The 17,680-nt window shown below is 41.0% G+C and overlaps 1 protein-coding gene across 2 annotated transcripts in view; it reads right to left on the bottom strand.

Moving 5' to 3' along the window:
• Positions 1–1,180: 1,180 nt before the first annotated feature.
• Positions 1,181–17,680, bottom strand: part of dapk2a (death-associated protein kinase 2a) — a 37,531-nt gene continuing 21,031 nt past the window's right edge. For both annotated transcript variants that reach the window (XM_057829450.1, XM_057829534.1), the window contains 5 exons: positions 13,259–13,388; positions 2,668–2,743; positions 2,425–2,577; positions 2,285–2,330; positions 1,181–2,178 (listed from right to left, as the gene is read on the bottom strand). In XM_057829450.1, coding sequence (XP_057685433.1) covers positions 1,528–2,178; positions 2,285–2,330; positions 2,425–2,577; positions 2,668–2,743; positions 13,259–13,388 — 1,056 coding nt within the window. In that variant the 3' untranslated portion in view covers positions 1,181–1,527. The remainder of the gene's footprint in view (positions 2,179–2,284; positions 2,331–2,424; positions 2,578–2,667; positions 2,744–13,258; positions 13,389–17,680) is intronic.

Below are 17,680 nucleotides of genomic sequence, written 5' to 3'. Positions count from 1 at the left end.
TTGTTCTCAGAACTGTGAGGCAGATGTGCTAACCACTAAGCCACCGTGCCGCCACATTATTCCATTCACTTTAAGTAAATATTAATATTTGTTTTCATTAAGTCCATACATCTAAAGTTGGTCATTTCTTTCAAACAATATTTTGAACAATATATATATTCTTAAATTTAAGAACATTTCTGACAAGCTTTTTTTCCGATGATATGTATACTAATATACTTAAACTCTTTGCTCATACGTCCACTAAACTTATTTTCAGCTTGCTGTTTTATTTCAAGAAATCTGAGTGAAATTTACTTGAAGCACTGGCAGATCATTTTACTTATTTCTAGTAGATTTGCACTGAAAACAAGGAAATTTAACTTGTTTTAAGGAAGTGTGTTTTTGCAGTGTAGCTGCTCAAACACAAAGAATAGGAATCTTGAGTGTCCTTATTGTTGGAACAGTTTCAATGTAGGAGTATGATATACTGTCCTCCCATTGTGATAGTTCATGATGTTTTATTTATTAACTCATCCATGCTACAACCTGACCTTACCCAGGCCAAAGCAGGACTCTTCATATGGTTAAAGCAGGACTCTCACATATAACAGTACACATCTCATGCACAACGAGATTTTGGTCTTTTTCATTTTAAGTCGGCTTAATCAGTTACATTAATAGTAAACTAATCAAAATTGCTGCTGTAATTTCATTCTTTTAATAAGCCATGTAACTTGATATTACGCAAGGTTTTGAACAGGTGTGATACTGGTGTGTGGCCACAGTGTACACATCTGATGGTGCTCACAGTGGTTCACAGTGTGCTCAGGCAGCTTGTGTTACTGCTTAGACATATGAAAAATTAGAGGGAACATTAAAGTCATGTAATAAATATGTTAGTCTTATGGCGCCACTGTCAAATAAAGTGTTACCAAATACCATAACTAGCAAATAATGAAACAGTAACTGAAGAAATAATTAGCACAAAACAAGCATTTTGATTGTTATTTACATCTGTAGCGCTTCAATGCATGCTAGTAGGCATGTTGGACGACAACAGTGTTGACAGCGGGTAGAGCAGCGATGGCCAAAAGAAGCTTCTTGAAGCAATGAAGCGTTGCAGCCAGTTGGTTCAAAGCTTCGTGTCTTACGATACGGCTGTCAAATAAAGTGTTACCGGTTAATATCGTTTGGTGAGAATATCCCATTATACAGTGAGGACAGCTGCGGCTAATAGGCAAGTGCGATTTATCTATGAACAAATCCCGTTTTCGTGTCAAATTTGGTGGGTGGCGACTTGGAGTCAGGTGCGCCTTATAATCCGAAAATTACAGTATATACACTTTTTGTTTATCCTGTAAGCTCAAATATTGCTGTTTTCATCTGCTGTTTGATATACTAGTATTTAACTGAAATTTTTATTCCAAACAAACAGTGATCTACAAAGCAAAATCTTAAAAATATGATTGTTGGCACCCAAATTTTTGCATACCACTGTATTTAATGTACATGCATTCAGAATCGATTGAACTTGAAACAATAAATCTATCTTTGTTGGCCAGGTTCGTTTAAGTCCAGGTTGATCCCAGACAGCAGATCTCCTTCACAAGGGCGGTTCATCAACTCTTTCAGAGCTTCATTGACCTCGTTGTTGAAGACAGTGGAAAAGTTGACGTTGGGGTAACTAGCACCTTCGGTGGAAAATGAACCCATGACCTCCTGCACCCATTTCAGCTCATTGCTAAGTTCTTGGTTGAGTGCATCAAAATGATTCTGCCGTTCCTGGTAGCGGCTGCTGATGCCACTCAGGCTGGAGCTAAAAGTCTGCATTTCGTCCTGCAGACTTCTCTTCAAGGATTCCACCTTACGGAACTCGTAACGGATTTGCGAGAGCTCGTGGTGCAGTCCTTCACTCTCTTCCTTGTACCAAGCCTCTTTCTCATTGTATATAGAAACTGTAGCATCAATATCTTCTTGCAGAGAATCATGGGATGCTGCCAAGCTTAGGAACGACCGTTCCATTTGATCAATGTCTTCCACAACTTGAGCAAAGCGCTCAAAGTTTACATAGGTGTTATTGGGTGGCATGCTTGAGTGGGACTTAATAGTGTACTCCCTCAAACGCTTGGTCTTGAGCTGGCGCCTCTCTCGTTTTTGCAGGTCTTGGCCTTTATGCTCCTCCGTGTGCTCATTAGACTTGAGGGTGAAAAGAACAGAGTACATGTTTAGTTTGTAGGATGCCATTATTTATTTATTTATTTTTAAACTAACTCAAAATGTGTGTCACCATATTACACCATACCTTAATCCAAGGGTGATTAAGAGCATCTTTAATTGTTAGTCTTTTCCTGCAATGGAGAAATCCTGAATATCACTGCCTCCTGAAATCTCTGCTAAATGATAAAGTAGTCTACTCTAGATCATCAATCACCATCGCCTTACCTTTTGTCCTTTTCCAGCAAATGACTGATGAACGTTTTGGCCAGTTTACTGGTGTTGCAGAAGAACTCATCATCAAACTCATAATTTATGGCTGAGATGTTCTTCAATGTGTCCTGTTTAGTCTCACCGAGGAAAGGAGAAGCACCACTCAATCTGGAATACAATATGACGACGTTCAGTTATTTTCATATGAGGCAAGCAATTTGTGAGGTAAATTATATTGCTTGTCCACGGTTTACTTGCAGGATGTAGGTTATGACTCCAATGCTCCACATATCTGCTTCCAAACCCAATGGCTCATAATTGACAATCTCAGGTGCTTTTAGAAAAAGAAAATGATATAATTAGTTGGCTCATTGGCTCCCACTGACTGTGATAGACATCCAATTTATTTTGACTAGTAAGCCTGAAAGCCCTCCAAGCATAGGTGGAGATTTGCCCCCCCAGTAGCAGAAAAATGTCATTGCTTGTAATTGACTTTATTTGAATTTAAAGGCAAAGTTCTGAATTTAATCTTCGAGTTAGCACAGGTTTAATTAATCGATGGAGTTGATTTTGACAAATTCTGTGCCTGCTTAGCATGCCAATAAAAAATAACATATGCACGCATGATAATCACCGATGACCCATGCAATAAACAGTGTTGGCTATGTTTTCAGGATAAAGTTATTGAAAACTACCATTGCATGTCAACAATTATAGTATGAACAGCAACATTTGTAATCCAGCAGCTATGCAGGGTGCAGGTATATCACACTGTTCTTTTGGAGAGTTTTTTACCGTTGATGTTTTTTGTTTGTTTTTGTGGGAAGTAAAGGGACTTCCCAGAAGACTGAGCATGAGTGGCCGAAGCTCTTGTGGTCGCATTACGCATCTAGAAAAATAGTCCTGCCGAATGAAATGAATTACGGCAGTTTCATGTGACACTGTTTTTGGCTGCATGGGTATTTCGAACAACGATCTGCATTTTAAATTTATTTGACTACGTGAGGTCTGTTAATATCGCTTTCTTATTGGCATGCTAAGCAGGCACCATTGACTTGCGTCAGTTTAGCCATTGCTGACACTAACAAATAACAGACAAATCGCATGGAATTTGTTGAAATCAACTCCACCGACTGATTAATCCCACTGCTAACTAGAAGATTAAGCCTAATGTCAAAAATTGCGAACTTCCCCATTAAAATAAAGACCTAGCCATTAAAATGTTGTCTATAAAAGTTGGAAAGAAATTAAAAAACAAAAATGAATGACATGAGCAAGATCCCTACAAAGTAATGAGTCAAAACATTTTTCGAACAGATCATGTAACTAGCACCGGATAGATGGTCCTTTGCTTTGCTTAGCCAAAACTACACCTGAGGAGGGAAGATTAATTTTTAGAATGTCTTTAAAGTGCCTATGACAGCAAAAAAAAAAACATGTTTATTTCATATTTCACACTTTATTTTATGCTCCTGAATGAAATGGACCGCTTGAATGTGTGTGGAAGCGATCGATTTATATATTCAATTTTTGAATCCCGTGCCATGAAAACGGGTGACTTCCTGGATTGAGGAAGAATGCGAATGTGACGTCACCCGGGTCAGCGTCTCACAATACAGCATTGCTTTATAGCATGCAGATGGACCGCAGATTCAGCTGATTTTGCAGATTAATTTGTTTATTTTTTGCATCACGCCAGCCAAATGTGCTGCAGGTTTTTGTTGCTGCACCAGGAAGAGGCGTGTGAGCCTATTTGGGTTTCAAAATGTTCCCGTTCTCCACGGACATTGGCCAAAACAAGTCCGACAACAGTTGGACCATTGGACTTACGAGGAAGTGAGTAACTACGTGATTTGTATTATGTCAAATACTGGGATCATGGCACACGTTTTAATAAGGAAGTGGCTTGCATTTTCTGGCTGACAATGCTGCTTGTCCACCGAGAAGGCCACTCGGTCGACGACCGTCGGCTTGTCGCAACCCCCCTCGGTCCTCTTCACGTGCCCGCCGAGAGAACGCTATAATCGGCTTACGCTCGTGAAGCCAGCCCCCTCTGCCCTCTTCGTGTGCCTGGCAATAGATCATTATCCTCGGGTTGGGCTCGGGCAGCCACGCGCTCCTCCGAAGTCGGCCGATTTGTCCGACGGTCATTCTCCAGCTGCTTCACCCTCTACGAGCATTCCTGCCAGCAGCAGGGGAACGACAAGCTGTAACTTGCTAACTGCAAGTTGTCGGTGAAGACAGTCAACCCCACTTAGTCTTGTGTGCTTTTTCGTTTTCGAAAGGCATGAATAAGACTTGGAAACGCCACTCGGTTTGGGTTAGCATGTCGGCTAGCTGTCACGCAGAATCCGGGAAATGACAAAAGCTGGACTAACTACGGCAGTATAAAATACTGTTCGGGAGGTGCAAGAAGTCAACAGTTTTTACCATTAGGCAGTAATTTTGCCATGTCGTACTGAATAAATGCATTTTTAATATTTCATATTCCATTTTGCACAAGACTGTTATTTTCATGACTATACCATTTATTTCGCAATTGGGGAAAATATTCTGGAAAAATATTGGAGTAGAGAGATTGAAGCAATGATGACATTTTTCTGCTCTGTGTCGTATTTCCCTGTGTCGTAATCTTCCCTCTCAATGGGTTGAATTCTAAATCAGCTGAAATCGTGACCTTGCCAGATTAAAAGACTAATTTCTCATCATCTGCGCTTTGCCAAATCGTTCTATATTGCCGAATCGTCTCAAAAATTTGATTCTAATTCACATAATAATGCTAGTTAAGATTTTTTTAGGGTCTCGTAGGTACTTTAAAGATAAGCTTTTAAAAGCTTCAACAACAACTGAGCTTGATTCGAGGATTCAACACAAAAGTGTTCAACAAAAATGTCAAGATTTATACAGTATATGTATACTGCTGGTCAAAAGTATTGGCACCCCTGCAATTCTGTCAGATAATGCTCAATTTCTCCCAGAAAATGACTGCAATTACTAATGCTTTGGTAAATGGTGTTTACTTGTATAGCGCTTTTCCACCTTTCAAGGCGCTCAAAGCGCTTAACACTACATCGCCATCTACCTACTGGTGACGCAGCACCAGGAGCAATGTGGGGTTCAGTATCTTGCTCAAGGATACTTAGGCGAGTTCATCAGGGCAGAGAATCAAACCCACAACCTCTGGGTTGGGGGACAACTACTCTACCACTGAGCCACGCCATCCCCAGCAGTGGTAGTAGTATCTTTTGCTTGCAATGAAAAAACACAAAAGAGACTGAACAAAAAAATTAAATCATTATCATTTTACACAAAAGTCCAAAAATGGGCTGGACAAAAGTATTGGCACCCTCAGCCCAATACTTGTTGGCACCAGTGTTGTTCATCTTACTTTAAAAAATTAATTACAGTTACAAATTACTTCTCCCAAAAAGTAATTGAGTAACTCAGTTACCTGAATGAAAGAGTAATTGTAGAGAGTGTAAAGAGTAACTTGGCAAAGTAACTGGTGTTACTATTCATGTTTTTTTTTTTTTCATTAAAAAAAAAAAACAAAAAAAACAACAACATAGTTACCTTTGCTATGTTTAGAAGTCAATTAATCTTGTGAATCAGACATTAAAGTTTTTAAAATTGCCCCCGTTTTTTGCACTATTACCCTTCTGTCTACTTTCGACATGTGAAAGTTACAAAACTGTTTCATCATTTAAAGATAGATTCAAGTCAAGATTTTGTCGATTTAGGAGTATTTTAGATCAAAAGTTATTTAGGTTCGCGAGGAAGGTTCACTACAACAGAGCCTTTCTGAGAAGTCTACTGCTTTAAGATGGCGGCTGTTTACTAACGCCGCCGAGTCCGTTATTTCGCATCTAGTTCTATATAAATGTGATATCTGTCGGCAACAGTCAGGAAATATTGGAGCCACCGAGCCTAGCATCGCATTTGCAACAGAATCACAACATTTTTCCCTCCTTCCCACTCTCGCTCTTCTCTCTCCGTGTCTCTGACTTTTCCCACGTCATTAAACCAACGTAGTAACGCATAGTAACGCAGATTGCCTTGTTGCCGAAACGGTGACAAAATCAGAACGGAGAAAAAAAACGTAATGCACAAAAAAACGTACAGATTTTGAACGTACGGCGTACACATTTAAAAAACAGTGCTCACTTTTACAAATTACGCCGAAACCATACAACTTGACAGGTATGCAAACCAGAGGAACCCATTGAATCTTCAAAAATTGATTCAGCACGACGTAGATGAAGCTACGGGACTTTCTGTGTTATGCGTTTGTTCTTCTGACTTCGTTGATCGTTTGTGGACAAAATTCTAACAATATGTGCAGCCTGTGTTAACATCAGTGTTGTTAATTTTACTTTTAAAAAGTAATTACTTACAGTTACAAATTACTTTTCCCAAAAAGTAATTGTGTTAGTAACTCAGTTAGCTGAATGTAAGATTAATTAGTTACTTGGCAAAGTAACTGGTGATAATTTTCATGGTTTTTTTTTTCCTCAAAAAAAAAAAAAAAAAAACAAAAAAAAAAAAACAAACAAAAAAAAAAAACAGGTCACACAATGTGAAGTTTAAAGGCTTTTTGGGACAATTGGCCCTAGCCCAGTTCTTTACCCTAAACTTAAAAGTTTTGCCGATTTAGGAGCATTTTAGATAAAAAGTTACTCAGGTTCGCTAGGAAGGTTCTCTACAACAGAGCCTTCATGAGAAGTCTACTGCTTTAAGATGGCGGCTGTTTACTAACACATCTAGTTCTTTATTATACGTGTTGCTAATGGCGTACCACAAGCAACACGTCACTTCCGCTCATTAATATTCATGACATTAGCTACAGTTGCTAAGGAGGGATAGGCGACCGTTTGTCCCTAATGGGAAATGCATGGAAATCGTGTATGAAGGAGATGTTTACAGAGCTAAACCGACCAATTCTCTCCGATAATGATGTCCCCGGTGCCAAATTCCCTGGCAAAGATGTGGAAGAACATAAAAATGTTCAGTTAAAGAGATGGCTTGAGTGTTGAAGGCTGAAAAAGACGAAAAAAACGAGCCGACCTAAGCATAGCCTTAGCTTTTTTATCAACGCGACTGACAATGACATTCTCCTGTTTCAACAAGCTATGCTTTACCATCAGCCCTGTCTTATATATCCTCTGGTTGTCCCACGTCTCTGACCGTTCTTGGGGGTAATTTAGTTAGTTTTGTGTAGCGATCACAAATGCTACTCAGTGACAGCCAACAAACACTTTTAATTTTTTCATTGATAACAAATCTTAATTCTATAATTTATTTACACTTCCCCCTTACTAAAGTTTTTTTTATTTTATTTTTTTATAACAGAAACGGTAACAGTGGCAGTCAGATACCATTGTAATTCTTTTCAGGTCATTGTCAGACAGAAGCAGTACGGCACAACCTACGCTAAAAAATAAGTTAAAAATATCAAAATGGCTTACTTCTTTGTCCTCTGAAAGACCATGCCAACCCAGCAAAATGTTTACTGCATATAAAATGTGAATGGATTCACCGAGTTGGTGTTAAAGTTCGTGCAAGTTGATTCGGTCTTCACATTTTTTCCTCCCGAGTTTTTGGTTTCCGGAAACGTATGAAGAAAACATCCTTCATGTGTCGTAATGTCTAGAGTCGTTTCTACAAGTTCCAAAAAAAGCAATGTGTGATCGGCATGTTCGTTTTTGAAAGATTACCAGAGAAAAGTAGCACAAATCACATTGTTTCTATGCGAGGGCGGGTCTATAATGTCCCACTTCCGGTTTACTTCCGCTTTATGATGCGACGTAACAGTCTAAAAATAGCATGCGTGCTGTACACCATTCCGCCGTGTCTGTCATTTGCATCTAGTTCTGTATATATGTGATATCTACCGAAGCATCATATGGGTGTAGTTTGTAGGCTATCGGCTACAGTCAGGTATTATTGGAGCCATCTAGCATAGTAGCATTACGCTTGCAACGGCGTCACACTCCCTTGCCTCCTCCCCACTCCTGCTCTGCTCACTCGTCTCTGTGAGTCCGTCTTTTTCAGACTTTTTTTGCATCAGTCAACCAACATCGTAAAGCATGGTAACGCACGGCTTTCCCACCTCAGTAACGGTAACGGCGTTGCCAAGATGAGAAAAGTAATTAATTAGATTACTCACTACTGAAGAAGATAACGGCGTTATATTCTAACGCCGTTATTAACAACACTGGTTAGCACAACCTTTAGACAAAATAACTGCAAACAACCGCTTCCGGTATCCATCAATGAGTTTCTTACGATGCTCTGCTGGAATTGTAGACCATTCTTCTTTGGCCAACTGCTCCAGGTCTCTGAGATATGAAGGGTGCCTTCTCCAAACTGCTATTTTCATATCTCTCCACAGGTGTTCTATGTGATTCAGGTCTGGACTCATTGCTCTTTAGAAGTCTCCAGTGCTTTCTCTCAAACCATTTTCTAGTGCTTTTTGAAGTGTGTTTTGGGTCATTGCCCTCCTGGAAGACCAATGACCTCTGAGAGAGACTCTCACACTGGGCCCTAGGTTATGCTACAAAATTTGTTGGTAGTCTTCAGACTTCATAATGCCATGCAAACAGTCAAGCAGTCCAGCGCCAGAGGCAGCGAAGCAACCCCAAAACCTCAGGGAACCTCCACCATGTTTGACTGTGGGGACCGTGTTTTGTTTGAAGGCCTCATTTTTTTCCCCTGGAATCTCTATGTTGATTTTCCCAAAAAGCTCTACTTTTGGCTCATGTGACCAGAGAACATTCCTCCAAAACATTTTTGGCTTTCTCAGGTAAGTTTTGCCAAACTCCAGCCCGGCTTTTTTATGTCCCTGGGTCAGAAGAGGGGTCTCCTGGGTATCCTACCATGGAGTCCCTTTTCATTCATATGTCCCTGGGTCAGAAGAGGGGTCTCCTGGGTATCCTACCATGGAGTCCCTTTTCATTCAGACGCCAACGGATAGTACGGGTTGACACTGATGTAACCTCGGACTGCAGGACAGCTAGAACTTGTTTGGATGTTATTCAAGGTTCTTTATCCACCATCCACATAATCTTTAGTGCCATGGGCTTTACACTTATTGATGACACTGCGCACGGTGGACACAGGAACATTCAGGTCTTAGGAGATGGACTTGTAGTCTTGAGATTGCCCATGCTTCCTTACAATTTTACTTCTGAAGTCCTCAGACTGTTCTTTGGTCTTCTTTCTTTTATCCATGCTCAACGTAGTACACACAAGGACACAGGGCAGAGGTGGAGTCAATTTTAATCCATTTTAATTGGCTTCAAGTATGATTTAGTTACTGCTACCAACCGTTATGTGTTTGGATTGTTGGAGTTATGTGTAAAATGATAATGATTTAATTTTTTTTCGATTCTCTTTTGCGTTTTTCTGTTGCAAGCAAAACAAATGAAGATATTACTACCATAGCATTTGTAATTGCAATCATTTTCTGGGAGAAATTGAGCATTATCTGACAGAATTGCAGGGGTGCCAATACTTTTGGCCAGCAGTATGTATATATACTGGACTGTCTCAGAAAATTAGAATACACAATATTCTAATTTTCTGAGACAGTCCTGTATATTGTTCTATGTAAAGGACGTCAGCCAAGGTCGGCCCCCCACATTTTTACCACGCCAAATCTGGTCCCCTTTGCAAAAAGTTTGGACACCCCTGCTTTAAATGGTGGATTAATGTACAGGACTGTCTCAGAAAATTAGAATATTGTGTATTCTAATTTTCTGAGACAGTCCAGTATATATATATATATATATATATATATATATATATATATATATATATATATATATATATATATATATATATATATATATATATATATATGGTGGAAAACACAGACAAGGCTGAAAAGCAGTTTCTGCTCTTGCACCCCTCTTTACAATAAACTTGTGTATTTTAAGCCAAAAGAACTGTTGTGTTTGATAGAACAATATGTTTATATGCTGCCATAGCAGATTCATGGTGCAATAAGCCCCCAAACTATTTTTAATTAGTCCGTTTTACCCTGGAAACCCTCGTTTACAGACGTCGTGCAATTGCTGTTGTTTCAACCTAGCCATAAAAAGGTAAGTAATCGTATTTATTTATTTATTCGAATATGCCCATAACACCTTGCCGAATGCCTCCTCAGGCATGTCCCCCTTCCTGTGCTCACTGGGCTATCAACCCCCTTTGTTTCCTTCCCATGAGCCGGACATTGCGGTGCCCTCAGTGCAAAGGCACATTAGTCTGTGCACTAACGTTTGGAAAAGGGCGCATGCTGCGCTTATCCGCTCTTCTGAGATTTCCCAGACCCAGTCCAACCGCCACCGTGCGCCAGCACCGGTCTACTCTGTGGGCTAGAGGGTATGGCTCTCCTCCAAGCACCTGCCACTAAGGGTTGACTCCAGGAAACTGGCTCCACGTTTCGTCGGTCACTATGAAATAGAGAAAGTGGTGAACCCTTGCTCAGTCCGCCACAAGCTCCCAAGGTCTCTCCGTGTCCACCCCACCTTCCATGTTTCCCAGATCAAGCCAGTCTGGTAATGCCCGTTGTCCCCCCCAGTGCTGACTCCTCCTCCTCCATTGTCAATTGACGGGCACCCAGCTTTCAAAGTGAGGCGGCTCTTGGACGTCCGCAGCCGTGGCCGTGGGTTGCAGTATCTGGTCGATTGGGAGGGCTATGGGCCTGAAGAGCGGCGTTGGATCCCTGCCAGGCAGGTGTTGTGCAAGTCTCTGATACGCGATTTCCATCGTGCCAATCCCGGTCGCCTGTCTCGGACGCCTGGTGGCGCCCGTGGGGGTTGGGGGTGGGGAACTTTTAGGGCTCCTTGATTACAGGCTGGAGATCAGACGGGGGGAAGCGACGACAGCTGCGAGCCATTAACATCAGCAACCTACAAAAGCCAGATCGTTGTCGCCACTCGTCGCCAGACCAACTCTTTCGGCATTCCCGTCAGTCACGTCCAGCACTCGGGTATTTATCGACATACATATTCTAATCTGACCTTTGTCTCGTCCCAGGATTCTCCGTACCTGCTCCCTGACCTGTACCGTTGCCTGATATCTAAGCTACACTTGCCAGCTACCACCTGACGTGCACGTGCGCTCCTGTGATCATCTAGCCTGGCTCTGCCAGACTATTCTCCCTGTATTTTTCAAACACTGAGAGAAATAGTCTGGGAACCATCCCATTAACGGCCTTTTCGAACAGATACAAAATCAATCGACAAATCAGATTCGTTTATTTTTGTGACGTATTCTTCATGAGCAACGTCACTCTTGCGAGTCGAAAGTCGTCTCTTCAACAACACAGATGGTGAACGGCAGAGCCGAGAATATGTTCCAATCCACGGTAAAATCAGTTTTAAATGACCAAAAACACATCGACACGAGTAATTGACAACAGTCTGTCTCGCGCTAGCCATGTCGAATAAACTCCGCTCTCTTCGTATGTTTACTTCCGTGCGCAAGTCCCTCGTCCTGCCGTCGCCATTTTACTAACGTCACGTCTGCCCGTCGCTGATTGGTCCACTCCGCTGTCTGTTTGCTGTGGCTTGCTCCGCCCTGGAAATTGTTTCCGTGGGAATGGTGGCCAGACTCAATAGCTGGAACAGCGTTGAGTCTGGTGTACCAGGCTAGTGATCATCTGCGCGCACCTGACAATAAACTATTGTAAATAATTACTGCCATCTCACTTGTCTGCTTTAGGGGCCAATTCCCAGCACACCATAACAGTTTTGCTGTTTATTTATTTATTTTTTAAATGCCCTCCTGTTCAAAAATTTTCTTCCCCTAGAAAATTGAGATTTTAAGCTTTCGAATGATGTATCACACATGCATATAGGACAATTTTGAAATTTGGCCAAATTAGGGCATTTAAAAAAAAAAAAAAAAAAGTTTTTTAAACAGCAAAACCCTATCTGGAGGCGAGAGCACGCGAGAGCAAAAATACAGACGCCATGACTTTAACGAGATATTATTACATACTTACCTTGTTTGGATCCAAAAACTCCTTGTAGCATGTATCACTGAGTGTCAAGACACAGTTGTGAATGCCCACAGCTAGCTTTTTGGTGGATTTTATGGGTGAAACATGGCAATATAACAATGGTCGCGATGCAGAAATCGCAGGCATCAAGGAGTGGTCTAGATTTTCTAGATTAAATTTTTTTGGGGATCGATGATTTGTCTAATATATCGGAGAAAATGCGACAGTAACAAAATACAATTAAGCGATAGTTTTGAGGTAGATATCCGTGACGTTTGTACAGACGCCATTTTTTTCATTGTGACGTCATTTGTTTAAAAGTTTAAAATATGCAAGTGAATAATTTTTTTAAGTCCTTTTTTAAACAAAATATGAGACATCAATTAATGCTTCTAAGCTAAAAATGACATTTTGAATAATATATATAATTAATTACTTTAGTTTTATGGCTGGGTTTAAAAAAAAGTGGTTGCGCGACATCTGTAAACGGGGGTTTTCAGGGTAAAACGGACAAATTAAAAATATTTTGGGGGCTTAATGCGCCATGAATCTGCTATGGTAGCATATAGACATAGTATTGTTCTATCAAACACAACAGGTTTTTTTGGCTTAAAACACAGCAACTCATTTTAGAGAGGAGTGCAAGAGCAGAAACTGCTTTTTCAGTCTTGTCTGTGTTTTCCGCCATACATATATAGTCTATTGCTGACACTGCGTTTCTGGGTCATCAGCATGTTTTACCCACCTCCTCCCACAAAAGTCAAAACTCTACCTATGCCTCCACGTAGAAATATGTAGCAGAAATATTCGGTTAAAAACTACTGCGCAGAGCATCAGTCTTACCAACAAACTCAGGGGTTCCAAAGATGTTTTTGAATTCCACTCCGGCTTCAATTTTGTGGGCAAGACCGAAATCAATGAGCTTAATCCTTGGCATTGGTACATTCTTATCAAGCAGCATTATGTTTTCAGGCTGTAGAAGAACAAATCATTGCATGTCAGTTTAAAAAGTGCTTCAGAAAAGCTCTTTGCAGTTGGCTTCAGAAAGCTGTTTCTCATCACACAATACAGCGCACTTATGTTTTTAGGCACTGTGGAAGGTGGGTAAAGACCTTGAATTTGTTGACAATTTTTCGTGTAAATGTGTTTATCTAGTTCTCCTCGGATTTGCTGCCTATCCATGGGCTGAAAATTAGAATTTGACTTTCTTCCTGCCAGTGGACAAATCATTACTAGATTTATTCCCATATACCAGTCGAGGAACAGCAATTCTATTCTCTGCAGCGATGAGACCAAGATCAATCTTTTTGGAACCGATGGCTTCAATGGAAATACAAAGGTGAGGAATATACAGAAAAGTGCGGGGTGAAATTGTAAAATCTGGTTTTGGATTAAATTCGATGTTGATTGAAATATTAATTTCCAAGAGGATGAACTAAATTGTAATGTGCACTGTATATATTGATGACAGCAGCCACACTGTGAAGAAAGGAAATTAATTCAGAAATTCTACTTGGAGTACTGTATGAAAATGTAGTTGAAGTGCATAGACAATTTAGGAGGGAGTTTCTAAAAGAGCCAACAACTAAGTTACCGTCACAGTAAACCAAATTAGAGATACAGTGGGGCAAATAAGTATTTAGTCAACCACTAATTGTGCAAGTTCTCCCACTTGAAAATATTAGAGAGGCCTGTAATTGTCAACATGGGTAAACCTCAACCATGAGAGACAGAATGTGGGAAAAAAAAAACAGAAAATCACATTGTTTGATATTTAAAGAATTTATTTGCAAATCATTGTGGAAAATAAGTATTTGGTCAATACCAAAAGTTCATCTCAATACTTTGTTATGTACCATTTGTTGGCAATAACGGAGGCCAAACGTTTTCTGTAACTCTTCACAAGCTTTTCACACACTGTTGTGGGTATTTTGTCCCATTCCTCCATGCAGATCTCCTCTAGAGCAGTGATGTTTTGGGGCTGTCGTCCGGCAACACCGACTTTCAACTCCCTCCACAGATTTTCTATGGAGTTGAGATCTGGCGACTGGCTAGGCCACTCCAGGACCTTTAAATGCTTCTTACGAAGCCACTCCTTTGTTGCCCTGGCTGTGTGTTTGGGATCATTGTCATGCTGCAAGACCCAGCCACGTCTCATCTCCAATGCCCTTGCTGATGGAAGGAGATTTTCACTCAAAATCTCTAGATACATGGCCCCATTCATTCTTTCCTTTACACAGATCAGTTGTCCTGGTCCCTTTGCAGAAAAACAGCCCCAAAGCATGATGTTTCCACCCCCATGCTTCACAGTGGGTATGGTGCAATTCAGTATTCTTTTTCCTTCAAACACGAGAACCTGTGTTTCTACCAAAAAGTTCTATTTTGGTTTCATCTGACCATAACACATTCTCCCAGTCCTCCTCTGGATCTTCCAAATGCTCTATGGCGAACCGCAGACGGGCCTGAACGTGTACTGGCTTCAGCAGGGGGACACGTCTGGCAGTGCAGGATTTGAGTCCCTGGCGGTGCATTGTGTTACTGATAGTGCCTTTGTTGCTGTGGTCCCAGCTCTCTGTAGGTCATTCACTAGGTCCCCCTGTGTGGTTCTGGGATTTTTGCTCACCATTATTAATCATTTTGACGCCACGGGGTGAGGAGGGAGTTGAAAGTCCGTGTTGCCCAACGACAGCCCCAAAACATCACTGCTCTAGAGCAGGGGTCAGCAACCTTTTTGGTGTGGCGTGCCACTTTTAAATTTTCTTGTCAATCAGTGTGCCACACCAAGATTAATGACGCACATCCGAATTTTTATATCCAACAGAGCTGTAATTTTACTCCAAAGAAAACAACATGAACATACGTTGAAATCTTACAACTACCATTCTTCTTTAACAAATAACTAAAAAATAAAAGTATATTTTAGAAAATATCAAAACTTGAGCATCATCTTATGTAAACATATCACACACACACAACCCAGCAAGAAAAGGGGAACAAGCGTGATTCTCAGTGCAGGTCTCTCACAGTACAGAGCGGGCTGTTTTAACCTTCAAAGTCAGGCGACTACTTTGTCTTTTTCACTAACAGTGAATTCTATGCACAATTTTAGATTTTATATAACAAATACAAAAGATGACTACCTTAATGTGATCCCTGGCCCTGTTCAACATGAATTTCATGTTTCGCCTCGTAGTTGCGTTTGACACTTGTTATGCGACACACACACAACACTCCCGAGGCATAATGCACAGAGCAAGCGGAAGTAACCAGCCAACCAGTTGTTACCGGCACCCCCAAGGGGCCGCTGTCCCCTACAGTATGACCAGCTTACTAGTTAAGCGTAAGAAAAAGAGAGGCAGGGAGCAAGGTGTTGAGAGAGAGTTGTGCGAAGAGCGCCATGAAAAGTGGCTGTGTCCCATGCTGGTTTTAGTTTTGTTAATAAAAGTCTCCAGCAAAATACCATCCAACGTGTCACTGTGTTTTTATACACATCACCACCTCTCTGAAGTAATAAGCACCGGGCGAATCGACGACAATAAGCCACGTTAATCGCCTGTCCACTACACCCTACGGTGCAGAGTTGCAATTACCAAAAAGTGCAATTGGTAACACAGTGTACTTCCGCCAGCTCTCTGATTGGTCGGCTTCGTGACATGTTAGTAGCGTGGGCTGAATTAAACGCGCAGAGAAAAAAAATCCGACAAGCGCAGGAGTCGAGAAATAGGGGAAGAGCTGGAGGTGTGCTCAAAATCAATTATTGCTCGCATATAACGCTACAGGCAGAATGGGTGAGAGGGGCGGTCCCGTAAAGCCCCTAAATAACAGGGCGCGCAACTGAAAATGCCTTAATTTCCGGTAAAAAGGCACATTGTAAATGGGCTCGCTTCCGCTATCCAAACAGCTAAACATGAAAAGGTTCACACTCCGGATGTTTTCAGTAATCCTTTATGTGTCTCTTTTCTTTTTTATGAAACTAAAACAATGAAAAAATACATGCAATCAGCAACAATGCTGCAAATAACAAAAATGCCATCCATATATGCAAACACAATTAGCCTGTATTCAGTAGTTCTTAATTAGAAATATCAAACACTTTTCCCCTCAAACATGCAACCTAAAGACAATATAAAGAGTGTAATTCTCAATTTGACAACAAAATACTCACAGACGTTGCTCTAAAGAACACAAATGCCACTCAAGTTGTGAGAGTGGAGCTGCCATGTAACACAATGAATCCCATTTGAAGAACTTCCTATTTGCATTTTTCTTCTACTGTTTTAGAACCAATAAATAAAACGGCCACAAGATGGGGCACTTGAGCAAGTGATAAAGCTACAACCGACAATGAACATAACACGCATTTTTTTTTTTTTTTTTGCCATGCCCTCGCGTGTCACTGGTTAACCCTTCGCGTGCCAGTGCTGACACGCGTGTCATAGGTTGCCGACCCCTGCTCTAGAGGATATCTGCATGGAGGAATGGGCCAAAATACCAGCAACAGTGTGTGAAAAGCTTGTGAAGAGTTACAGAAAACGTTTGGCCTCCGTTATTGCCAACAAAGGGTACACAACAAAGTATTGAGATGAACTTTTGGTATTGACCAAATACTTATTCTCCACCATGATTTGCAAATAAATTCTTTAAAAATCAAACAATGTGATTTTTTGGGTTTTCTTCCACGTTCTGTCTCTCATGGTTGAGGTTTACCCATGTTGACAATTACAAGCCTCTCTAATATTTTCAAGCGGGGGAACTTGCACAATTAGTGGTTGACTAAATACTTATTTGCCCCACTGTAAGTCTGAATTTGATGGAATTCTTAAGAACGTGCACAAGACGTTTTCCAGAAGACCACGGACATCAATATGCTTTACACAGGAGGAGTGTACTGGAAACGTTTCGGTGAAGTTTCCAACTTCATTTAAAAATGGAGCAACATGTGAGGAGGGGATCCTTCTACCAACAAATAGGACAGGAAGAGAGAAGGCAGGAAAGATAAAGGTATGACAGGGCAGAGTGAGTGTCTAAGCAGTGCTAACAATGCCACTCCGGAGCCCTGAAACTGATAAATAACTAACTGCATGGAATTTTATTGACTAATTAAATCCCGCTAACTCAAAGATTAAGCCTGATGTCAAACATTCTAAACTTCCCCTTTCAAGAGTGCACTGTCCCTTCTAGAAGGACAAACAAACCCTTACTGCACAAGTATATATCGGTGCAGACAAATAAAGCTAAGTCTAAAACACATACAAATGCTCTGCG

Source organism: Corythoichthys intestinalis, chromosome 1 (genome assembly GCF_030265065.1).
Source record: "Corythoichthys intestinalis isolate RoL2023-P3 chromosome 1, ASM3026506v1, whole genome shotgun sequence".
Lineage (NCBI taxonomy): Eukaryota > Metazoa > Chordata > Actinopteri > Syngnathiformes > Syngnathidae > Corythoichthys > Corythoichthys intestinalis.
This window is presented reverse-complemented; position numbering and strand designations above follow the sequence as displayed.